Source organism: Gloeophyllum trabeum (genome assembly GCF_000344685.1).
Source record: "Gloeophyllum trabeum ATCC 11539 unplaced genomic scaffold GLOTRscaffold_00004, whole genome shotgun sequence".
Lineage (NCBI taxonomy): Eukaryota > Fungi > Basidiomycota > Agaricomycetes > Gloeophyllales > Gloeophyllaceae > Gloeophyllum > Gloeophyllum trabeum.
This window is the reverse complement of record NW_006920413.1, coordinates 916,216-939,374: the sequence shown is the minus strand read 5'-3', so window position 1 is coordinate 939,374 and position 23,159 is coordinate 916,216. Positions and strand designations below refer to the sequence as shown.

General features: G+C 52.3%; 9 protein-coding genes across 9 annotated transcripts; 6 read left to right on the top strand and 3 right to left on the bottom strand.

Moving 5' to 3' along the window:
* Positions 1-1,768: 1,768 nt before the first annotated feature.
* Positions 1,769-2,557, top strand: GLOTRDRAFT_73605 (uncharacterized protein; the record flags this gene model as incomplete). Its single annotated transcript, XM_007866036.1, has 4 exons — positions 1,769-2,014; positions 2,070-2,104; positions 2,164-2,258; positions 2,322-2,557. Coding segments are annotated over 4 exons (612 nt in total), but the record flags the coding sequence as incomplete, so codon positions are not given.
* Positions 2,558-5,843: 3,286 nt separating this feature from the next.
* GLOTRDRAFT_26784 (uncharacterized protein) lies at positions 5,844-7,211 on the top strand (the record flags this gene model as incomplete). The annotated part of the gene is made up of 2 exons (XM_007865690.1): positions 5,844-6,640; positions 6,686-7,211. Coding segments are annotated over 2 exons (1,323 nt in total), but the record flags the coding sequence as incomplete, so codon positions are not given.
* Positions 7,212-7,487: 276 nt separating this feature from the next.
* Positions 7,488-8,901, bottom strand: GLOTRDRAFT_115143 (transcription factor IIA, alpha/beta subunit). The gene is made up of 5 exons (XM_007866035.1): positions 8,795-8,901; positions 8,632-8,733; positions 7,872-8,561; positions 7,717-7,808; positions 7,488-7,662 (listed from the first exon to the last, which is right to left on the bottom strand). Exons 1-5 carry the CDS (start codon positions 8,810-8,812, stop codon positions 7,647-7,649), a joined length of 918 nt encoding a protein of 305 aa, XP_007864226.1. The 5' UTR covers positions 8,813-8,901; the 3' UTR covers positions 7,488-7,646.
* Positions 8,902-9,151: 250 nt separating this feature from the next.
* GLOTRDRAFT_120420 (uncharacterized protein) lies at positions 9,152-10,142 on the top strand. Its single transcript, XM_007866034.1, has 3 exons — positions 9,152-9,367; positions 9,422-9,785; positions 9,850-10,142. Exons 2-3 carry the CDS (start codon positions 9,424-9,426, stop codon positions 9,923-9,925), a joined length of 438 nt encoding a protein of 145 aa, XP_007864225.1. The 5' UTR covers positions 9,152-9,367; positions 9,422-9,423; the 3' UTR covers positions 9,926-10,142.
* A 346-nt stretch (positions 10,143-10,488) lies between these two features.
* On the top strand, positions 10,489-14,169 carry GLOTRDRAFT_137494 (uncharacterized protein; the record flags this gene model as incomplete). The annotated part of the gene is made up of 19 exons (XM_007866033.1): positions 10,489-10,524; positions 10,581-10,591; positions 10,657-10,673; positions 10,731-10,813; positions 10,880-10,899; positions 10,952-11,006; positions 11,059-11,088; positions 11,146-11,460; positions 11,518-11,808; positions 11,863-11,871; positions 11,925-12,082; positions 12,133-12,201; positions 12,262-12,421; positions 12,477-12,594; positions 12,646-12,852; positions 12,922-13,012; positions 13,060-13,083; positions 13,141-13,911; positions 13,963-14,169. The coding sequence occupies 19 exons, from the start codon at positions 10,489-10,491 to the stop codon at positions 14,081-14,083; spliced, it is 2,586 nt and encodes an 861-aa protein (XP_007864224.1). The 3' UTR covers positions 14,084-14,169.
* A 62-nt stretch (positions 14,170-14,231) lies between these two features.
* Positions 14,232-14,830, bottom strand: GLOTRDRAFT_38564 (HSP20-like chaperone; the record flags this gene model as incomplete). Its single annotated transcript, XM_007865761.1, has 3 exons — positions 14,232-14,330; positions 14,391-14,610; positions 14,673-14,830. 3 exons carry the CDS (start codon positions 14,828-14,830, stop codon positions 14,232-14,234), a joined length of 477 nt encoding a protein of 158 aa, XP_007863952.1.
* Positions 14,831-15,504: 674 nt separating this feature from the next.
* Positions 15,505-16,772, top strand: GLOTRDRAFT_127446 (uncharacterized protein; the record flags this gene model as incomplete). Its single annotated transcript, XM_007866539.1, has 3 exons — positions 15,505-15,787; positions 15,857-16,568; positions 16,631-16,772. 3 exons carry the CDS (start codon positions 15,505-15,507, stop codon positions 16,770-16,772), a joined length of 1,137 nt encoding a protein of 378 aa, XP_007864730.1.
* A 268-nt stretch (positions 16,773-17,040) lies between these two features.
* Positions 17,041-18,416, bottom strand: GLOTRDRAFT_127445 (uncharacterized protein; the record flags this gene model as incomplete). Its single annotated transcript, XM_007866538.1, has 3 exons — positions 17,041-17,994; positions 18,058-18,304; positions 18,358-18,416. 3 exons carry the CDS (start codon positions 18,414-18,416, stop codon positions 17,041-17,043), a joined length of 1,260 nt encoding a protein of 419 aa, XP_007864729.1.
* A 3,247-nt stretch (positions 18,417-21,663) lies between these two features.
* Positions 21,664-22,745, top strand: GLOTRDRAFT_115141 (uncharacterized protein). Its single transcript, XM_007866032.1, has 4 exons — positions 21,664-21,848; positions 21,903-22,099; positions 22,162-22,397; positions 22,453-22,745. The coding sequence occupies exons 1-4, from the start codon at positions 21,692-21,694 to the stop codon at positions 22,499-22,501; spliced, it is 639 nt and encodes a 212-aa protein (XP_007864223.1). The 5' UTR covers positions 21,664-21,691; the 3' UTR covers positions 22,502-22,745.
* Positions 22,746-23,159: the final 414 nt, after the last annotated feature.

Here is a 23,159-nt window from a genome sequence, read left to right as displayed (position 1 = left end):
CCTCAGCTGGAGATCTAACGTGATCGGAGGAGAAGTCGACGAACTCCAACTATCAACTCAGGCAAGCGATCGAAGCAACCACGTCGTTGGATCATGTATTATGGGACGTGGTACAGACGGGATGGGACTTACATACAGTGTGATATGAGTATTGATAATGACAAAGGGTCCTTGGATGTCTCGGCCGGGTCCACGTGAAGATACTATTGCTCTGGAGATGTCTGAATTGCAAGCATCACATATGGCGCGCGGGGGCACTCCAGCATGGATCTGAATAACCCACTCAGCCTTCGTTGTATCATAAGTGCGTGCGACGTTACCTCGCGATCGACTTGCGTCCATGTGGAATTGACAAGCAGACCTTCCTATAAGAAGGCTCCGAGCCCAGTTTTAGGAGAGTCCGCGAGGGAGCAGATAATGACAACAGCTGTAACGGAGCTGTTCATGCGAATTAATCCGTTGGAGCAATTGCGGATGCTCTACACAAGCGAAATATCGCGCATCCGCTGCAACACGGTGTCAGCACCACAACATAGCCCAAATCAATAGCATTCCCGTCGCGACTGTTAACCTTCTTGTGAACGACTTACGATTGCCCTGATACTTAGATACAGGCGGTCCGCACACTTCGTGCGGAACGAAGGCGCCGGTTGAGGGCGACGCCAAACTCACTCTTGCATGAGTTGACGATCGTCAGAATCGTTACCTTGAAGCGTTCGACGCCCGTGCCCTCTTTTATGGACTCATGCAAGAAGACAGGGTTGGGCTGGTTCGCTAGAAATCTCGGGATTGAGGAACTGGCGAGGAACAACGCTGTTTATCGGGATCTCCGGTGACATAGCAGGCCACCGGCCATGTGGCCGGAGGTCGGGGATACTGAACCGAACGGCTTAATTGGGTAATACCGCCGGGCGGTCGCGCGGTGCAGCGTGTGGGGGAGCGGCATATGCCGGGTAACACCTATCGATCTCCGTGTTCTTCATCGATAGGACTCCCTGCCCTTCGTTCAGGCAATGGTCTCCCGCGAAGGTTATCTTTCCAAGGTGGAAGTTTGGTTGAAGTCTGAACAACATCTTAGAAGAACTCCCATGACATGTCCTGGGGTAACCACACAGAATGGGATGTAAATGCCGAACGGTATCAGGGACGATGCACGCACCGACGCCCGCAAGGACCGAGCTGCCAGAATATTCTCCGGAAAAAAATCGCATTCCGCCGAAGCATGCTAGCGCGACCAGCCGAAACTGCTCAACCGACCATGAATCAGAAACATGTTGCTCCAGGCGGTCGTCCTTCACTCACATCTAGTCGCGTACTCCACCTGGACGGCAGAGAAGAGATCTCATCGCAAGATGTTTTCCTCGAACATTGCCGGTGCACGCCCGAAGTCATTGGACCTTTCACTGCGTAGAACGTTGACTTGGCTCAGAGGTAGCGGAAGCAAATTACGAAAGCACCTGATCAACTTTAGTCAGTAATCGAGCGTATGTAAGTCTGTGATCAAGCATTCTGGGTTATAGACTGATAGCGTTGCTATATAAATCGAGATTGCCTCTGTTACCACCTTTTCGGTGCTTTAGCCCGATTTGGCCGGTTAGTCTAATTAAATGAAGCCCCAGCTTCTTGGCTATAACATTCTGGCCACTGGCGTTACGCGCAAACCGTTCCTCGAATCACACCACCCGCCTTCCGATCCCAACCACTACGGCGCAACGCTACTGTCTGAGTTCTCCTTACATAGTGTGAGGTGTTTGCCACAAATACCATCATGCAACAGCCCACCCTCCGGGATTTCCGTTTACGCAACGTACAGGATGCGCTCAAAGTGTTCTACGCTTGCCACCTCGGTATCTTGCCCCTAATCACCAGACGCCTAGACAACGAGGAACGACAAGCTCTCCGTCCAGGAGATGCGTATGTTTGGGAGGGTAGGAACCCGCAAACCGACGTCAGTGGTCTAGGGATTGAGAGGTGGACGGAAGGGAAGAAATGGAGTCAGTCGCGGGTCCGCGAGGCAAGCATCACACACATACCAATACCGATAGTCCTTTCCTGACAGCTTCATTTAGGATTTACTCTACTACTACGAGAAATTTCCAGATGGGTCCGTGCACTTGTGCACTTAAGGGGGAAATGCCGTTTGAATACTGACGCGTACCCCAGGAAAGCTCCTCCTATTCGCGACCGACTGATAAGGCAGACTTACTCAGCTACAGTCAACGACCCTATAAGCAGTAAGCCTCGTAAGCTGGGCCTAAGTCAGTGTTATCCTTGTCTTTTCTTGTCGACTGAAACTAATGGGGTCATCTTCCACCTCACAGGCACGTATTACACAGAAAATAGCTTGGAACATCTCCGGACAGTGGATGAGATCCCGCAGCTACGTAATCTCGACGTTCCCGACGGTCTCTTCGCAAGAGAGCGCAAGACCAACTCTAAACTCAGGCAAGCACTCTCTACCTCTCCCGACCGAAACAGCAATAGCTCCGGTGCAACACGAAGTCGCAGAGATCATATCAGACATACCGTAACCCGCATGTATGCACCCTATCCCGTGCCAACAGTCTCGCCAGCTCCATATCACTCAGTGGAGGAGCCCCGAAAATACACGCCGCCTACGCCGCCTTATGTTTCTTCTCCTGGCTATGTCTCGTATCCCGCTCATCACCCTTTACCGAATTACCAGTACATGCCACAATATCGAACGTCGACTAGCGCCGAGCCATCCGCCGATCCTGCGACGATCGGTGGCTACTCATATCCCTTTTATGTCGCTTCACCCCATGCCACCGATCCAAACATGTCCTCTCGTTCGCCGCGCGCCATTTCTGTGTACGGAGAAGTGTCATCGCCTAGGGATACGAATGCTCCTACTTCCCATCGACAGTACTCGTTCTCGGAGCAAGAGCGTGGATGGGCCCCACCATCACCTTCCCCATCTCTTACCGAAGGCGACAGAGCAGTACCCAGAGCGAGGGCGTCGTCCGATGCAGAGATGCAGGGCAATGGTGCGCGGGGGAGCATTGGAGGGCCTGTGTACCTTGCGCCCTTATCCACGTTGAGGAAGGAGGCTAATTATCGACGAGACCCCGCAGATGACTGGGCTCTTCGACAACTGAATCAGAAGCAAGACTGTGTCTAACGCACTGCGCTGTCACTCGGCCTCCTATACTGGGGCCGCGAGTGGTGAATACTCGAGATGCGCAGGGTTCGCAGACTGCGACAAAGACGCCGCTCGGGAACAATGGGATGACCCCGGTTCAGTCCTGGGCACAGGACTTGGAAAGGACAGAAGGTGTCGGAGACGCTAAAATTTCTAGCTATGATTGTCTCGCGCCGCACGCTTTGATACCCAAGGATGTATTCATCGGATTGTACTTCTAACGTCAGGCTTGTATTCCGGACAACGTTGAAAGCACCAGCTGTGGAACTAAGCGAAGTTTCTATTACCGAACACGAGACAAGCCATCTCGCGCGGTGTGCCAGGTTTATCGACCAAACGGTCTTGATAGGATTGCAGGGGGTTGTTCTTACGGTGATGGACCTGGCATCAGAAGCCGCCAGCAGCTCGGGCGATTCCGACGCTAGTAGCCTCCGGCTATAGCCTCAATCAGTGCGTATGTCGGGGCAAACGGGAACAACCCAGATTTGACGAAAGTTGCTGATGACGCCCTTGAACCGTACCAGAGTTTTCCGACTACTCTCGCATAATATGGGAAGTTGAATTACCATGATTCATAAGATATTTGATATTAAGAATTCTAGAGCAAACCCGATACATATCATTGATTATGACAGACGAGCAGCGACACCCGAGTGAGAAATATCTGTTCTCGTCCAGGAACATCAAAGAGAGAGATGTCGACCCCACATCCGCCTATCGGACTCTGCCTCGGTACCGAGATCCAGAGGTTGTCAGCTTGGGCTCGATCGGCGTTCCTGTTCTCAACGCGTTCGTGGCGGCAAAAGCCGTCGGGCATTTCCCTGTCTGATGCTTCCTGAAGAAGAAGGCCGAAGCGGCAACTTCAGAATGCCACCCGGTATGCATGCTGAGGTGCGATGGTATACGAGTTCTCACCCATGTGCTCAGAAAGTAGAAGGATATCATATCCTCTAGCCGAATGCTAAAGGACCTGCTGAGTTGTCTGGATTCCGCGTTGTTTCAAAGACGAAGAAACGTCAGTTCCTCATTCTATCCTGCTACGCATCCTCTGACCTGCACATGTGAACCGTTCTGGGTGATTCTACGCCCTGACAGAGACACGACACTACATAGTAATCTTTTGCATTCCCTACCGGCATTCACCGGCCACTAGCAATACGTACTGGCGCGCAGTCCCGGTGCGCTCGGCGATCATATTATGTACTGGTCTGTTATCCATTCGCGCTCATTCGACTTCCGTTGCAGTTCACAGCTCTCTTCATCCGAATTGCCGCCAGAGAACTACTGTCTTTGGCTGGCGCTTACGAGATCAATGACGAAGTACGACCCTCAGGGCCATTGTTGTACCAGAACTGGTCGTCATGAATGACATTCTTGGATGCTAGGGAAATCGCGACGTCCATTTGTCCTATTGCTCACACCAGCATCAGGCCGTCTACGTGAGCCGCAAACGCATATCCTGTATCACCGGCATGTGGTATAGAGCCCCGTACCCTTCACATCCGCTGGGAACTCTGAAGCCTTCCCTTACAGTGACGTCCGGGTTGGTCCTCGGCGATCAAGAATGAAACCACACACCGGGACCGTGCTTGCTGTTGCAGCCTTTAGCCATGCACCAGCCTGCCGGCCAACACACTTGTGTCGCGCGGTGGCCGTGGTGCGTCCAAGAAGCCGCGTTAATGTGGGGTATGGTCACGAGAGCTTATGCTTGGTGGAAGACTTATGCCTCCTTCATTGTCAGAGTTTGAAGCTGCCACGGTGTCCCGCAAGCAAGTCAACAATCTCACTTCCTCAACCGACCTTCATAGGTTCCACGCTGAAATATGTGAATGCCGACCATTCTGCTATTTAACCGATCATTCCTCGCGAGGGTTGTTCTCGTTGCGTCGGCGAATATCCTTGCATCGGCTTTCACATGTCATAAACATCTTCGCACCGCCTTCGGGCAGGGCTTCGGCCAGCTACGATTCTGATTGTAAGTCGCATAACCTGCGTAAGATGCAGTGTGTCCCCACGGTAGGGCTCCATAGGCGGCCCTGGGCTTCGGACCGTGCTGTAATGGTTGGTTATGCGTCCACTGGCACAACCAAGGCACGCGCAGAAATCCTTCTCGGAGAGCTACGCCGTGAAGGAACTCAAGTACGGGAATATTTCAGTGGGTCGCTCGAAGTCCGATACGCGCAAACGGATCCGGAGTATTATGGTTGTCTTTCAGGAGAAGAATTGGCTCTTGCCAGAGCTATCGTGGTTCGCATTGCATTCTCACAATGGAGGAAACAGATCAGTTATACATACGGCTTTTATGTAACGCAGCATAGTACTAGTTTGACCACTTCAGCTTGTGTACTTCTCGCTGAAAGTCGGAAGATATTCGGAGATATTCGCAGAAGATCCTGGAAGCTCCCACGGGAGCTATGGCGCGCCACCACAGGCGTTCACTTAGACTATAGCTACTTATAATTACAGTTCTCAGCGCTCAGCACTCGACGGGGCGGCAGAGTGAACTGAAGGTTGTCGCTTGCATCACTGACGTTGGCCGATTCCTACAGTGTTTGAGCGGCTGTTATAGGTAGAAGCATTTAGCTTGAGACTGGTCAATTCTGACATATTGCTTCCTAGGATCGCGCTTGGATTGCTCAGCTCCGCGGAGTTACAGAAGTCAAGGACCATGAATGAGAAGGATATTCCGCCGGAAATATGGCTTCTGATATTCCAGTATGCGACATACATTCCCGAAAGCCATAATATCATACCTGCGGACCCGTTCCAGCGATCTCGATTCCCGAGGATGGCGATGGGAGCAAATACCCCGGTCCTCTCGATGCGGACGAAATGGAGCCTCGTCCTCGTCTGCCGTGCTTGGAGGCAGCTTGCCACGGTACTTCTTTACGAGCATTTGGTCATCAGGAGTCTTCGCCGGGCTCTTAAAATATGCTCGACGTTAAGGAACAGCGTTCGGCGCGCCACCATAAACGGCATTGAAGTGGACGTGTCGGAATACGGCCAATGGACGAAACACATCGAAGTACATGCCCACATCCGCACTTTTGACACTATGACATTTGCAGAGGTTCTGTACCGCATCCTCCAGTGCTGCCCCAATGTCCGTATTCTTTCGGGAACATGGGACAGACCTATCCCACGGTGGCTGATGGCTGCGCTCCCTCGATTCTATGGATCCAAGCTGGAACTTCTCCAGTGGGACTCGTTATCGCTCACTACACGGTCCACCGATGTCTGTACTCTCACACCCGAATTCCTTACGGCGTTTCACTCCCTACGAACCCTGGACCTGCGGAAGTTCGGTGGCTGGAATGAGACAGATTACGGCAAACCCAACCTAGCGCTCCCCCGTCTTTCACATCTGCTGCTGACAACGAACGAGTCCTCGCTACGGACCGCGACTAGCCTGGTTCTCCCGTCCCTCACCCATGTCGTAGTAGAAGTCCCCTACTTCTACCCAGTGCCATTGCATTTGTGGAACTTCGATGAGCTCGGGTTAATCGTGACTCCGCTGAGTAGGGAGCATCTGGACGCGTTTCTTGAGGCCCACGGCCCGAAGATCACATATCTCGAAGTCGTTTCGTCCCCGATGTACATCAGCGCCGACGATGCCAATCCAGACGCACCACACACGGTCGTCTTGCCCTCCCATCGGCTGAATATTGCCTGCTTCCTCATGCCAGGTGTCTGTACGCACTTACAGGACCTCGTATTCGATGTTCATGAGCACGTAATCGACTTCAAAGGGATACCCACCCCGCATCAGTCGTTACGTCGCGTCGGCCTGCGCGGGCTGTCAGGTGAAGCCATATCGCCGGAGAGACCTCATCCTTCACAGGCGATCTACCATCTTAAGTCTTTCCGCCGCAAATATCTACCATCATTGGAGATTGTAAGGACTCTGGGTTTTTATGGGGACGCTATGGAGAAGCCCACTTTGGGCATATTCATACAATGGACGGAATTCTTTGAAAAGCGCGGTATCGACCTCCAGGATGGCGAAGGCGTGGTATGGTTATGGGCTGACGACGAAGAGGATGACGCGGAAGGCAATGATGAGACAGAGAAAAAGAGAAATACTGGCACGAATGCAGAAATTATGCGAAGTGTAGAGACGGCGTAATGCGACATTTCGATTAGAATAATGAAGCGGTAGGAATGGATTACTATCGTTGCAGCTCATTGTAGCTTAGGGTTGAGCAGGCCGGCGATCGTAGGTAGAGCACATACGCCAAGGGACATCAATGAACTCTTCAACCAAGGCCATTGATATGGGTTATCCGACACCGTCGACTGGCGGCAGCTGAAGCTGACCCAGAGCGATGTAATAGAATGTAATGTATTGCTGTATCGGAATCCATACGAGGACGTGCGCGGTTACATAGGGGTTCGTGGAATGCACAAGTGGGGGTTGCATCAAATGCAAAATCGACTTGAAATGAGATATTACACCGAGTACCAAGATTCTCCATGAGCGTCGTTACCACTCGAACTCGCTGTAAGAACTTTCAGTTCAGACCTTCAGACTGCATTGAGCAGCAGGCACTCACCCTGTGCATTTCGAAAACAGGTAGTCCTTACCGTTGACATGGACTATGCCGTCCTTCAGGATACACTTCCATTTCGTCTTCACTCTTGCGACCTGTTCTCCAACAATCAGGATGTTGTGCCAAAATGACCAAGTTGACCATTTTAAGTGACGAACCTTATCGTACGTGCAGAAGACGATATCAGTGTCACCTGAACCTCCTTCGTCATTCTCGTCTTCCTCCTCCGTATCGGAATCATCCAGATCACTGTTGATGGCCTCGTCATCTTCAGCAGTCGTGGACTGAGAAGCTGACGGCATAGTGGGCAGCGACGGGTGCGTGGATCGAGGAGCATGCGAGGGAGGCGGTGAAGGCGAATCAGACGAAGATGAAGATGGGCCGTCAGTCTGTGGTATGCGCTGAGGCGGTGAGGGCCGTTGAGGCGGCTGGGCCTGTGGTTGCGACTGCTGCTGCTGAGGCTGCTGCTGCTGTCCTCCTACTTGAAGTTGGGGACCAGGAGGAGCATACGGGCGAGCGCCTGCCGGAGGAGCGCCAGGCGGAAACGCCATCATTCCAGGTTGCTGGGGAGGCGGTCTTGGGCCGCCTGGTATTTGAGGGCCAGGCAACGTAGGCAGCGCGTACGGCGGCATGCCCTGAGGGCCCAGCATGTACCGACCATCAACTGGTTCTGTTTTCACCTGAGGCTGCTGCCCCTGGCCCGAGTGATGCATGTAAGGCGACGGATAATGCTGTGGCACCATATGCATGGTATGCGGAGGAGGATACGGATGAGAAGGCATCTGTGGGGCAGGGGGCGGCGTCTCGAACTCTGCCACATTCGACTGCATGACTTTCGTCTGCCATTTCTACAGAATAAGTGCGCTAGCACCGAGTCCGTGGCAAGAATACTACAAGGTACAGGTCGCAGGTACTCACATGATGCAGCTCAGCGAGAACTTCTTCGCTAACTCCGTATTCATCGAACTCTGGTTTTATCGCATGGATGACATCGTCTATGATAGCTCGGTAAATGGGAGGCTCCAGGCGACCCAGGTCACTAAAGGTACTACTACCAGCATAACCACGGTGAGCAGCTCACCACAATCTTATTCGACATTGTGGCTAGACGAACGGTTGACGAAGGCGACAACGTTCCAAGGAGTCGCGGGCGGGAGAAAGGCAAGCGCTTTTATAGAAGATGCACTCTCAAGACAACCCAAGTAAGTTGAAACTCCGCTCATAGGTTGGGTCCGAAACGTCCCACGCACGGGCCAACCATCCGCAATTGTGGCTGGCTCGTGTAAGTAACAGAGGCGCTAATATGTGTAGCTTTCATTGCTTATACATGCGCAGAGTTATGATTGTTACCGTCATAAAAGTACCCGAGATGCACCAGAGCAAACGGGTATCACTGTCGACTCGTTTGAGCATGACCGCACGCGCATGACGCATAACTGGAGCCAAATGGAGCTTCAGCGAGGTGGTCTCCTATATACACCCAAGGGGTTTGCTGGGGTTTGCCAGCACGGTTGGCAGCTGTATGGCGCGCCCCACTGACGTATAAACCTCTCAGAGCCCATAAAAGCACCCCTGCCACACTTCCAATTGCTGACTTTCAACGGATAACGAAACCAACCTACTCACTAAACCCCTCGTCGCAATAAACAGCCAGGTCAGTCCCTCGTCTTTCCTCTCGCGTCACATGCCTAACAGTGTCGTGCGGCAGTAATGCCCCTTTTCGGTAAATCGCATCGTTCCGAGGACACCAAGCTCGTTGGCAACGACCATCACGACGCACCAAACCGCAGCGGAAGCATGTTCAGTGGTCGAAGGTCTACGGATGCCAATCACGATCGTGACAGGGCGGGCAGCCCTACTTCGACCAACGGCTCCAGTTGGTTCAGGCGCAGCTCTTCCCCCAGCGACCGATCAGGCCATGGAAGCGACCCTAGCATTGTGAACGCTCGACGGAAAGTCTCCGAGGCCGAAGAGGCTGAGAGAGCCGCAGAGCGTGCACTGTCTCAAGCACGCTACGCTGCTCGTGACGCCAAGGAGCACGTTAAGATGCTTGAGCGTGAGGCGCAGGAAGAGTAAGTTCCAGTTCGTGCCTATGGAGCTTGAAATTCCGGAAACTAATGTTATGATTGCTTACAGTGCCAAGCGCGCCAAAGCAAAGCAGGCTGAGGCGAAGTCCATGAACAAGACTACCAAGGGTCTAGGAAGGATCTGATTCATCGTGTGTGCATCGTATATGCCGACGGCCGTAGTGGTGGCCGCTACCTCGTGTTGTGCTGTGTAATATGTCTATTTGTTGACCTTATCCGGGCTGCTGTGCCTTCATACCCTTTCTTCTCGACCCATACTGTATCATGACGATGTATAATTAGTAATGTTGTCATCAAACCGGGGTGGCTATCACTCACTTGTCTGGCTGCTATCATTCCAACACAGCTTCGATCTTTAATAGCACGAGGAGGGCTGAGTTAGATAATCCGGACACGGCGAACGACGTTCAGGAATCCTCGGAAGTCCTATCGTTGAGATGATGGCGTCAAAGGTGTGAGCTAGATTAGGTCTTATGTGCCGATCAGGAGCGCAGTGCAGTGGAAGTGATGCGCTAAATTTGCGCTAGTTGATGCGCTTGAAACTGCGAATGAAGCAGGCGGAAACCGTAGCCAGGTGTGATCATCGTGCGCGACGCCGATAAAGGGGCCTGCAAGAAGTCTCGTCCTTATAACTTGAACCGGCCCCAGAAAGCTGTGCAGAATCCAATTCGACAGGCCACTCCACACAATGTCTAACCAGGAGCAGTACAGCTCGGAGGAGGAGGTACGGGATAGGAAGAAAAGAAAAACAAAGCTTGCTCGCGCCTGTGATGTCTGCAGACGCAAGAAAAGTAAGCCCTGCTTGACCCATCGCTGTTATAGCGCTCGTCGAAACATAACTCCGAAATTGACATAGTGTCTTCGTAGTCCGATGTAGGCGGTACTCTCACTTAAGATACACTCGTGATAATTCAAACTTCCGTGCTACAGGTGATGGTCCCCAAGGTCCTGGGGAGAAATGCCTCAACTGCGTCACTTTCAAGACTGAGTGTACCTACGGTGAAGTTGCGAAGGTGAGAACTTGTGCTACTCTGGAAGCTCCAAGCCATTATCGTACAGATCTGACTCCTCACTGAAAGAAACGAGGACCTCCGAAAGGGTGAGTATTAGGGCTCCCTGCCGATGCACCTTTGACTTATGCCGTCCTGTAGTTACACTCAAACGTTGGAGAACCGCGTCGCACAACTAGAAGCGTTGTTGCGGAAGGTGTATAGCATACTATTGACAGTCTTGGATAAGCTGATTGACGCCCACACAGCATTGCCCGAATCTCAATCTAGAACGAGAAGTAGGCGGACCTCTAAACAAGCAAAGTTATCGCGCAGGAAAAATACATCCTGCTCAGACTAGTCCACACGACGATGCAACAATTACCGCTAGCTCCAGCCCAAGTGAGAGGCCGGATCAGTCAAGACGCGGCTCCCGCTCTCCAGTCCTGACGGACGAGATCGAGCCCAGCGATGATGAATACTTACAGAACACGCTAACTGAAGATCCTCAACGATTGTCGATCAATCCCACCCGTCACCGATTCCTTGGGAAGGCGAGTGGCATTGCACTCATCCAGGCGGCTATCGACTACAGGTCCAAGGCGAATGCCGACGCCGTCGCGCACGACTTCGGTGCTTTCCGCCGTGAGCACTTCTGGACTATCCCGAAGGTTAGTGCAGTGTGCAGGCTACGATTTTGCTCACTGCTCAGGGTACTCTTTGCATAGTGGGAAGCCTCGATGTATGAGGACGAATATCCTGAGTTCGTCTTCCCAGACCCGGATCTAATGTGGGCTCTCATCAACTTGTATTTTGACTACGTCAATGCGTTGTCTCCCATTGTCCATCGCCCCACATTCGAGGCCAACGTTCACGATCGTCTACACTTGCGTAATCCTAAATTTGGAGCACTTCTTCTCATGGTTTGTGCCATGGGGTCCCGATTCAGCGACGACCCGCGAATCTATGTTGAGGGAACAGACGGACCTCAGTCCGCTGGTTGGAATTACTTCGATCAAGTGAGCAGGATTCGAAGGTCTCTCGTTGCACCTCCCTGTCTATATGATCTTCAGATCTACCCGGTATGTGCTAATCCAAGCTGCAACTTGAAACGTTAATGTGATTATATCAACAGTTGATCACTCTCTTCGTTCTGGGTTCCTCTGCACCTCATGCTGTTTGGAGTATCATCGGGATAGGTCTAAGGATGGCTCAGGACGTGGGCGCCAACAGACGCCAGTTCTATGGAGATAAATTGACGGTGGAGACCGAGTCATGGAAACGGGCCTTCTGGTTAGTACTCCCCTGGGTACAACGGTCCAAGCTGATAAGGTCGTTATTAGGGTTCTCGTAGCTGCTGAAAGACATATTAGTGCTGGTCTCGGTAGACCCTGCACCTTGCAAGATGAGGAGTAAGTCCTCTTTGCCACGAAGCCCCGGCCTTTCCTGTAATCTTGACGTCTCGCAAGCAGTATTGATGTCGATTGGCCCGCGGAATGCGACGATGAGTATTGGACGAATGAGGACCCAACCAGGGCATTCAAACAGCCCCCTGGAAAACCAACATATGTCACCTTTTACAATTACACTTTAAGGTTGGCGAACATAACAGGCGCTGCCTTGCGAACAATAGTACGTTGAAGACCGTAGGTTGCCAAAATATCAGCTAACGTAAGTTCACATCAAGTACTCCACGGGAAGGCGCCGTGCTTTCTTCGGGCAGATAGGCCACGACTGGGAAGAACGCACTGTCGCTGATATGGACTCGACGCTAAACCGATGGTTTCATGATATACCTGATCACCGTGCGTTCATTGACCTACTCGTCTTTGTAAAGGTAGCTCACAATAATGCAGTACGTTGGATGCCGAATGACGGCAATCCAATCTTCTTCAGACAATCTGCTCAACTCCATTGCGCCTACTACTACAACCAAATCCTGATTCACCGGCCGTTTATAGGCGCCTCGAAAAGGGGCACCCAGCTCGCAATGTCCTGCATGGCCATATGCACGAATGCGGCACGGTCCATTGTAAACATCGGCGACATAGTACGAAGACGAGGTGACTGTATTCCAGGAACTATCGTTTCAACATTCACGGCTTGCGTCATACTCCTGTTACATGTCTTAGGGGGCAAGCGCGCTGGCATCTCATCTGATCTTGACAGAGGGATGCAGGATGTACATAAGGGGCTTGCAGTTCTTGATTACTATGAAAACAGGTAACCCGGCTTCCCCAGTCTTTGGCATAAGCTAATGTCCTATGTAGATGGCACGTCGCTGGCGCGTTCTGGTAAGTCTCACTATGCTATTTGCGTGTGCGCCACTCATATTGAGTCCTCTTCGTCAGGGATATGGTATGGGACCTGGGTAGACTTGGGAACCTTCCATTACCGCCACCGCGAACGTCGAACAAGCGTGCAAGCGATTCGGGTGAACGTGTTCCAGGACATGCGTGTTGTGGTGACCCCCGTAACTTCGGAGTGACGATCAACTCTCTCTACGGGAGTACCGTCGATGCCGCTCCGGGATTCATCTCGTCCCCCGGCGAGCGTCAAGCGCCTGGGACCTACGAGGATCCATTGTCAGGGCTCTCTAGCGGAGGTGTGGCTCCTAGTTCCCATTTTGGGTCTCATGCCACGGCCGAATCGATGTATGCTCTTGGTCCGGAAGTCCCGACGCCTAACTTCCCGAGTCGCATTGCGAGACGAATGGCCGAAAAAACGCAGACTACTCCAATTGCCTCGACTTCTGCCTCTTCCAACGACAATCCCGATGGGGCCCTGCACTTCCTCCAGGGCGCAAATCAGGCCATGCAGAGCAGTCAATTCTCGGTCGGCGACATGGCCTTAGCCTTGGATATGTTTGATGAACCTCAAATGCATGCGGGTGAATCCCAAGGCACGTTGGGTAATCAAGCATACTTCCACTCCAGCGCCCAAGGTCAAGAACAAACGGCCCAGTCGCAGACATATTCGCAGTCTGACGCCTTTGCCGCTCCGTTACCGACCTGGACATATCAGGATACCTTGAACATCGATCAGCAGGCGCGTCACCAGCAACCGCAAGCATTCGACACTAATGTGCTAGCAATGTGGTCTACCATACCGTCGACTATCGTGTACGTACGCAAAATATCGTCCGCTCGTCGTTGAAGTCTCACTGTTATTAGGCCCGATGATTGGAGTGCTTATATGAGCAGTATGAACGATCTGATGAATCATCCAGCTGAGGGAAGTAGTTACCAGCCTGGTTGGCACGAAAACCAGTACAGCCAGCCGCCTTCGCGTTGAATCGTAAGGACACCCATGCTTCCTTGTCCTTCTCTACGACTCAATCGTAGCTTTGTAAAGCTCCTAACTCCAAAGAATAATCGAGGAATGAATGTTCATTGCCAATTGTGCATGACATTTCTCTCTCGCTGTGTATTTCGTAATCTACTTAAGAAATAGTAATCTTCTTGGGCGCCTGCTCTGGCGTTGTCTTGGGGAATGTTACGGTCAAGACACCATGTTCCATCGAAGCTTTGATATCCTCCGGCTACAAGCCACCTCGTCAGCGCGTATTACTCTTAAGGCCAGCATCTACAGTGAAGGATACCTTCACGCCAGCGGGCAAGCGCAAGGCCCTATAGAACTTGCCGTACCGCCTCTCTCGAATGGCATAGCCATTCTCATCGCGATCTTGCTCTTGCTTGGTCTCACCAGAGATGTTCAGTGTGTTATTCTGCACGTCGATCTGAACATCTTCCTTCTTGAGGCCGGGGAGTTCGAACGTAGCGGTCACAACGTTCCTTTCCGCGTCCTCGTGGAGGTCCATTCTACAAAGCCGAAACTTATTCATTAATTCAGGACGTCATGACCCCAAGGACGGCAGCGTCACCTGGGCCTGACCACTCTGTTGTTGTTGTCTGAGGCATCGCCTCGGCGCTGCAGTTGTCCGGCAGCAGGACTTCCCTGCGTACGAGCAGAGAAAGCTTCGTCGAACAGCCTATCGAAGTCCGAAAGGGAGAACAACGGTTCGTAAAAATACAGAGACATGCTGTAGGAGGATGGAGACCGGAGGCTGGGTGGTCAGAGTAAACCACAAGACTCGTCAATTCGACGAAGGGCGCTGTGTGCAGGTCGCTCCGTATATGAGGAATGACGAGCCTCGAGAGACGGAGCAGTGCTAGATCAAGCCATAATAGAACCTATCCAAGTTTGAGCCGCCGCAGGCAAGGAAATCAAAGATGAGCAGACCACTGAATGGCCTAGAAGATGCGTTCAGCCGGTGTGATATAATGAATGGATTCATAGCCAAGCGTTCCCGGTCATTTGACTATTTCGTCGACCTGTTGTGAGGTCATACTTGCCTCAGTCTAGGTGTAAGAGGACTCATATGGCACTTCGAGACGCTCGCGCGAGTAACTGGTGAGGTTGGGGCGGAATATGCAAGAGCCAGGAGAAATCGAGAAGCGGCCAGACACCTTGCACGATCAACGATGTCCTGTCCATGAGTAGAGCGGAATAATTATTCAATCTTACTATGGGGTTCCTCGGCCAGATTCTAGGAGCTCGCGCGGAGATGTCGAAGCTTGGAATACAAGTGACATGAACGCGAACCGACGGCCAAATCTGCCACAAAGCCAAATATACGCAAATAGGACATCCTGTAGCGGGCACTGCGACACCGTTCGGCTGCTGCAGCCAGTGAACTCGAGTATTCTGTCAACATGCTCGGCCTGACGCTCTCAACCTATCTACTCTTGACCGCTGGTATTGGCTTTGCTGAGTCATCCACGAACGTCTATCTGCACCCTTCATCGTCGCCAACGCGGCTTGCTCCTGAGCAGTCGGGCTTTCTCCTTTCGTCCCATCTTGGCCTGGAATGCTTCGAGTCACCTACATCGCAAGAGGATGAGCAATGGTTGCTAGGGCAGATGGACAGTACGCATGACTTTGTGGGGAAGGGCGGTGATGCGCTCCTAGTGAGTATGGCGGAGGAGGACGGCAAAGGTTAGTTGCAGAGCATTTGTTACGCTTCGGCACCGGAACTCAGTACCACGACGCTTGTATCTCTCACAGATGCTATTCCCTCGACCATTCAGCCTTCCATCGTCACCTCGGATGCATTCTGGCGACAGTCCACTAGTTCGTTGCTTGAGCGGTATCTCAACCGTGCAGCCCGTGTCTACACCTCTATTTACTCATCATCCCATCCTTCATACACGTATTCTCTCGGTATCCCCCGCCTCCTTGATACATGGACTTTAACAGCGCCCACGAAAGCGACTGAAACATACATTCAAGAAATGTCGGCTCTCGTCGACTTCCTCGAAACAGAGCCTCAGGATGGAGAACGCAAGTTCGGCGCCTTCGACCTGCAAGGTCTGCAGCTGGTCAGGCGGGAATACGGTGCGGAGAGCGAACAGTATAAGTCCGCGAAGGAGACCCTCAGCGCAATCTTCCAAAGCTGCCTTGCTAAGCCCAATCTCAACCTGGCTGTCATTACCTCCCCCTCTACCTCATCCCAGGGCCACAGGCGCCAACCTCCCCCGTCGCAAACTCCTATGCCTATACCGCAGCAACCCGTCGGCTCATTCACTAGATGTTTCCAGACTGAAGACGCCTGCGTGAATGGCACATCTAGCTGCTCTGGCCACGGCGCCTGTGTACAAGCGGCCAAGTCGGGCGGCCAAAGAGGGTGCTGGGTGTGCGCTTGTGCCGCTACCAGGAGCGAGAAGGGAAAGCAGGAAGTATGGGCAGGAGAGATGTGCGAGAGAAAGGATGTCAGCGGGTGAGTAATTAACTAACTTCCCACACCCTTGTGTGTTGCTCACATTGTCTTCGCCCTATCAGTCCTTTTGTGCTCCTAACTGGAACTGTGGTCGTTTTAATCCTGCTCATTGCGGGATCTGTTGGACTGTTGTTCGGAATCGATAGTGACAAATTGCCGAGTACTCTAACTGGTGCTGTGGCTCCGGGACTGAAGAGGGACTAAGAGGTAGGATATCCAGTTACGCCACTACATTAATTTGCGTTCGCTATGCCGTCTCAACGTAATTTAAGCTTCAGATGATCATGACAGGACCAACTGCAGTTCGTTCCAGTTTGTGAATCTGATGCACCAGCGTCGCTCTTGCGATATGGCGGGTATATCTCTCCGCTGCGATGTTACTACGTTTCCCATTATCAGTGTTATAGCAATACAGACAAGAACAGATCTTTGCCGATATCCCACGTATATACCCTATTGATCGATCCTAGAACTACAAAGGCTTAGGAGTACCCTCAGCTGTCATGAGAGATGCTTCCTTGCCCAGCACCTTGGGACCGTCGCCGACCTTGCAGTGAATGACCCCCTTGACGGCGCCTACGTCCCACTTCTTGACTTTCTCCTCATTGAAGCCCTGGATCAGCTTTCCGGTCGGTTTCCCACCAACTTCAGGGAAGATGTTGAGGACGTCGGTGAAGCCGACAGCGCTAGCCTGGGTTGAGCGCTCAGCCGGTGCCGAGGGGACAGGGAAGAAGTACAGGACGAGTTCGGTGATAGCCTTGATGTGCTCGGGTAGAGTGTAGATCACGGCGTTGGGTCCAGCGTCAAATGTGTACGCAGCCCCTAGATGGCCCGTCTTCTCTAAGCACACCCGGTTGTACTCCTCGACCAACGCGATCAAGTTCCTGGACACGTCGTTCATATAGAAGATGGGCGGGGTCGTGTCGAGCGCGACGGCATGGAACTGGTTGGAGTCCGCCATCGTGATCTTCGCGAACTCGTCGAAGTTGCGCTCCTTGATGGCCTTGCTGATCTTTTCCATGCGCTCAGGCACAACGTACTTGATGCGGTGCTGCAGGAGAGGAGACGTCTCGACGGTGAGCTGCATGCCAACACTGCTGCCGACGTCTTTCTTCTCGCCTGAGACGACGCAGACGACCGCGCGCATCTCGGGCCAATGAGACTGAGGAGCGACTTCGACCGCGAGGGAGTCGGAGCCGTCGGGTTTCGAGCCCATTTCCCATGCGACGTAGCCGCCGAAAAGGGAGCGGCAGGCGGAGCCTGACCCGCGCCGAGCGATGAGGGAAAGCTCGGACGGGTTGAGGGGGAGAGAGAAGAGCGAGGCGAGGGAAGTTGTGAGGGCTGCAAAACCCGAGGCGGACGAGGCAAGGCCTGCGGCCGTCGGCACGGTATTGAAGGAGACGATGTGCAACTTCCATTCAGAAAGCTAACGGTGTGTGACAAGTTAGGAACGAGGACGGACGGAGTCATTGATCAGACCAGGACGTACCTTGGGGGCATTCGGGTCTTTGTCTTCTACAAGGACTTTCCGCAATCTCTTCATCTCCTTGATGCAGTTGTCCATGCGTCCGCCGTCTTTGATCTCTTCCTCCTTTCCGTTCAACCATAGGCGATCCTTAGTGAAGGAAGGATCTGCCCTTGAGGTAGTTGTAGAACGCAGGAGATCCTGATCGAGGGTGACCGACAATGATGAGTTCGTCGGCAGGATGAGCTTGGTGTCCCGCTTTCCCCAGTATCTGATGATTCATTGACTTTACTCTACGCCAAAGCAAGACAATAGTATACGCACTTGATGCAAGCAATGTTCACCGGGGCCGAAGTGGTCGCCTCGTACACAGCGGCCGACATCGTTGATATATCCTCAGCGTCGACAAGGGGAGCAGGAGGGCGTAGATGAGAGTGCTGGCAGGAACCTGAGAGAGTATATTAAAGGGACCCAATGGGACGATGTGGTACGGCCGCTGTTGTTCCACTTGTCCGACCGCGACATCTTCGAGTCCTTGCTCAATGATATCTGTCCAAATCAGGCAACATCGCCCTGTCAAGTCCCGCGGACGGCTGGTATCAGAGGTCCTCCGTACATTCCGTCCGTTCCGACACTCCTATTCGTCGCGGTCGCGTCCTGCAGCTGGACATCGTACGGTTTGGAGTTGTACATGTCCAGGAGGTGTCGAAGCCGGTCATGGCTTTTGTTGCAGTCGCTGACGGCCTTCGCGATGAGCCCTGCCCGTGCGGTGGATGAAGGCATAGCCCATCATGGCAGCTACAAGAACGTAGCGGTTGATTTTAGGCTCGTCTTATTCTCTCAGCCAGAGCGCCTGTGGCGCAGTATAGCAAATGATTCTGTTGGTAAATTTCTTCCCTCTGCTGCACTTACCCATCAATCTGCATCAACTTCACCGGTGCAATCAGTGCGTTCGTCCTGCAGCTGGCGCGTCGGTAGGCTTGAAACTTCGCCTCTCAAATAAGACTTAGTAGACGAGCAACTTAGCGCGTCGGCACGTGAACCGTGACAGGTCGCGAGCGTGGCCGGTATCGCGTCGGAGCTACGCTTTCTTCTGCAAACTTTTTTCTCTTGAGACGATTTCATTCGTTGAGCGCTCTTCGATTCAATTTTTTACGCAGTGACGAGATAATTGACCGGTGCTGTCTCTCTGGTTATACGGGCGTGCGGAGAATGTTGATGTGGCTGCTGTGCCACAATGTGGCGAGTATATAAACTTGGTGGCCGTCGTCTTCTTTTTCCCACCATCACTCTGTGGCTTCCACTTCGCTCTATATTCCAGGGTATGCTCTCTCTCCTACGACATGGCGACAGAACTACTCGGTTACGTTTTGAGGGGATATCCCGGACTAATCCAGCATACATTCCCGCCACCATCGCTGCCGCTACCAGCAGAAGACATCCTTCGGGAGCTTGGCTCGGGCGGGGAGCCAGCTTACACAAGAGCTACTGGCTGGCTACATTACCCCACATTCCTGTCCGCGCCGACCAAGAAGGAACAGCGGATGGCTGTTTCCAAGTTCGTGAATGACCTCTGCGAACGCATTGCTTCTATTCTTGGGTTCCAGCCGCCACGATTGTTCGAGGCTATACCTGAGAGGGGCGGTCTGTTCACCCCCGACTTCGCGACTTTGGACAAGGATACTTCGGGCAGTTGGGAATGCGTCCAATCCGTGTGGCAATTGCAATCGGACCATGATACCTTCATGAACGGCCAGTCTGGCCAAGAAGATGAGATCCAAGCGTCTCCGCTTGCGGGCTCTGCTCAAGAAGTCTTTATGGTACAAGATCACCGCCGATACGTCATTGGTGTCGGCTTTGCTGAAACGGCTTTCTGTCTTTATGTCTTTGATCGGGCCGGGCAAGTCTCGTCGGAGTATATTAACCCACACGAGGATCCATGCTCGTTCGTGACTCTTCTCTTGGCTTTGTTCTTCGGCGACGAGACTTGGCTGGGATACGATCCTACTATCCAAGTACTTCAAGACGGTACTCGTGTCATCGACGCCGAGAGCAGAAGTTACACTATCTTGAAGGCCTTGCACGGTGCCGAGCGTCTCATAGGGAGGGGAACCTGGTGCTGGGCGGTGACCCACCACGGTGAGACTTATGTCATCAAAGACTACTGGGTCAAAGAACGACAACATCGCACGGAACCTGAAATTCTGAATCATATCGCCAAGCTCAAAGGGGTCCCCAAGCTCGTATCACACGAACTGGTTCAATTCATGGGTGAAGTGGACAGCACCATGAATCGTCGTCCTCCCATTAGCCTCAAGACCTATGCTGACCGGGTTTCATATTCCTGTTTGACGAACCGGGTCCATTCTCGAATGGTCCTGACTCCGTATGCTGTTCCCATAATCCACTTTAAGACGAAGAAAGAGCTCATCGGCGGGTTCCTGGATATCATTGAAAGTACGTGCTCATGTCTGTGCAGTTGCAAGGTAAGTCATGGAGCGTTGACCACGCACCTAGCACATAAAGGATTGGTATACGACTATAAGATACTGCACAGAGACGTCAGCGTCAATAACCTCATGTTATGTGCGGATAGCTCGGACGCCACACGTACCGGGGTGAGACGAGGACTGCTTATTGACTTCGATTGCGCAGCTCGCTATTCAAAAGCCGGCGGGTGGCCTATTTCTTCAATGAGGGTTGTGAGTTACGCGCGCGTGAACCGATTTCAAGGCTGACCCATTCTCTAGGGCACTGTACCTTTCATGGCCTATGAACTGCTCCAAACGGACGTAGACATCCAATACAAGCCGTATTGGGAACTCGAATCGTTATTCTATTCAATACTGTGGATTGCTGTATGCCAAGCGGGGCCAGAGGGCCTCTCAAGATGCGATGCCGAGGTCGAGGGTTCGGTCCTTGCGACGTGGTCAATGGGCAGCCACCGAGACATAGGTGATCGGAAGCTGGGAATGATGTCCAACGACGCGGTCTTCACGTCTCGCGTCCTGGCCAACATCGATTCCTACTTCAATGACTTGAAGCCTTGCCTATTGGAACTACGACGCCTATTTTTTCCTCACAATTTCCTGGCCGACGATTGGGAAACAGCAACCCACGATGCAATGTATGCTATTCTCAAGAGGTGGCATACAGAATTTCAAGGCGAATGACTGTTCCGGGTCGGTTCCGAACTACTCCTTCCTGGGCACTGTTCGCATTCATTAGTGCAGAACAATGCGTCCACCATGTGGCATACGGGGTTTATGAGATCTCATCGAAGCTGCCGGTATATGCACGAAGGATTCAAGGAATGGACCTCTTTATGTTGTAATAATTTGTACATGTGCTCTTGTTTTGTTTATGACATTAGTAGTCTTGTTTCCTTCTAATAACCGTCGAATCCTGCAAACACAGATCCTCATGTTCTCTACCGTGTTTCCCTAATATTCAAGATGCTACGTAGATTTCATTGGTCTGCTCATGGTCGACAGTGGCGTATTACGCCTTTCTCTTTGCACACCGGATCCGGAGTACCATCTGGTCCTCCTGAGTCTTGAGATCTTGAGAATCGGAGATTGCCGCTCGAACACGGCACGCTCAGCGAAAGTGCAAGCTTAACCCAAGGGCGGCGGGCCAAGGATTCCACATCTGTTATATGTTGGCACGTCTTTCCGCTTCCTCTCTTGCCGCTCTTAAGCCAATCCGCATTGGCGGAAGCAGGCACCTCGTTAGTGGATACAGATGTCTTTCTACTCCCAGTGCGACGCCGACTACTGAGCCTTCAGAATCGGGCAAGCTCACTGAACGACACGGTGAGCAGTCCTAGCTCGTGCCCTACTTCGACACATATCTGACGTTGAACGTAGAACCATGGCCCCCAAAGCCCAAGGTGCCTACGCTACTTTCGACAGAGGAAGCCGAACAATATAGCCCTATCCTTTCCCGCCGTTTCTGGAAGTACAAGCAGACGCCCCCTACTTTATTCAAGATTTATGCGTTCAAAAAATATGACGACGTCGTCCTATTCGCCAACATGGTAGCAAATCTTGCAAAGACGGAAAATGTACGCAATTTCCATCAATCTTATTCAGCTGTGGGCAGCCGTAATGTTTCCTGGTCGCGTAGCACCATCCTGTGGTCAGGTTTTCTTATGACCAAGTCAGGGTCTCAGTGCGGACCCATACTGCAGTAGATCCCTCTGCAAAAACTGAAAGAGAAAGAATTGTCAGTGGCGTGACGCTACAAGATGTTCGGTTTGCGCTACGAGTCGAGGACGTATTCTATGGAGTATTCCTCCGGACCGGACGTGCCGACACCAAGGTGTTCTTGAAAGCCCAACAGTTGTCTGAGCGAGGAGAAAGGTTAGTCACGGTATGTTGGGACACCACGTATGGAACTTCTGATGCTGGGACATAGCCAAAATGGAGAGGATCCCGGGACAGATGCAGAGCCCCAGTCAGACTAACTTCGAATTATCTAGACAGGCCCCATGCATGGTACATATTTAGGAACATTGGGCCAATACATTATTATTGTTTTTCGTTCCTAGATCTGCTTGGTTTGTCCAGCCCGTGAATGTTGTGCTTGCTTTCATGTTCCCCTCGCATAACATCAGCAAATTGTCCCGCGGCTGGTAGTGGCTGGCGCTTATTCCAGTTATTTTAGCACGTCTACAATCGCATTACCAGCCGAATACCAGACTTGTATTTATGATAAGCCAACCGCCTGTTGAGATACGCTTACCAGAGGATTATCTTATCATTCTATATATATACCCTTAGCAACAAAGCAACCACCGGCGCCTGACTGATGCGCGTCGCCTCACGTGCTAAGTTCAACATGGCGGACTTTGAACTTGACTTAAAAGCGCGCCGCAGTTCGACATCGTCGCTCATCCCCTCTCTCCCTCGTATCACGAATAAGTCCCTTACACAGCTCTAACATGTTTCTGAATGGTGGCATCGACACCTTCTACTATAACTCTCCGCGGGTAAGTTCTCTTTGTGAACCCGTTGCCTCTCCTTAAACCGCCTAAGTACCTTCCTACAGCGCGTGTACGGCGGGGTTGATGCGACCTCGAAGTAGCCCTCATCGTGTATCGACATGTCTTGGTCGTGGGTAAG

Excerpts from the sequence above, each read along its gene's own strand:
- GLOTRDRAFT_115143 (XM_007866035.1), bottom strand. Across the intron at positions 8,562-8,631 it reads TTCTCGCTGAGCTGCATCAT|AAATGGCAGACGAAAGTCAT; the intron begins GTGAGTACCTGC and ends CTTATTCTGTAG. Across the intron at positions 7,809-7,871 it reads TCTTCTGCACGTACGATAAG|GTCGCAAGAGTGAAGACGAA; the intron begins GTTCGTCACTTA and ends GTTGGAGAACAG.
- GLOTRDRAFT_120420 (XM_007866034.1), top strand. The coding sequence starts at position 9,424 with ATGCCCCTTTTCGGTAAATCGCATCGTTCCGAGGACACCAAGCTCGTT. Across the intron at positions 9,786-9,849 it reads GAGCGTGAGGCGCAGGAAGA|TGCCAAGCGCGCCAAAGCAA; the intron begins GTAAGTTCCAGT and ends GATTGCTTACAG.
- GLOTRDRAFT_115141 (XM_007866032.1), top strand. The coding sequence starts at position 21,692 with ATGTTGGCACGTCTTTCCGCTTCCTCTCTTGCCGCTCTTAAGCCAATC. Across the intron at positions 21,849-21,902 it reads CAAGCTCACTGAACGACACG|AACCATGGCCCCCAAAGCCC; the intron begins GTGAGCAGTCCT and ends CGTTGAACGTAG. Across the intron at positions 22,100-22,161 it reads ATCTTGCAAAGACGGAAAAT|CACCATCCTGTGGTCAGGTT; the intron begins GTACGCAATTTC and ends CTGGTCGCGTAG.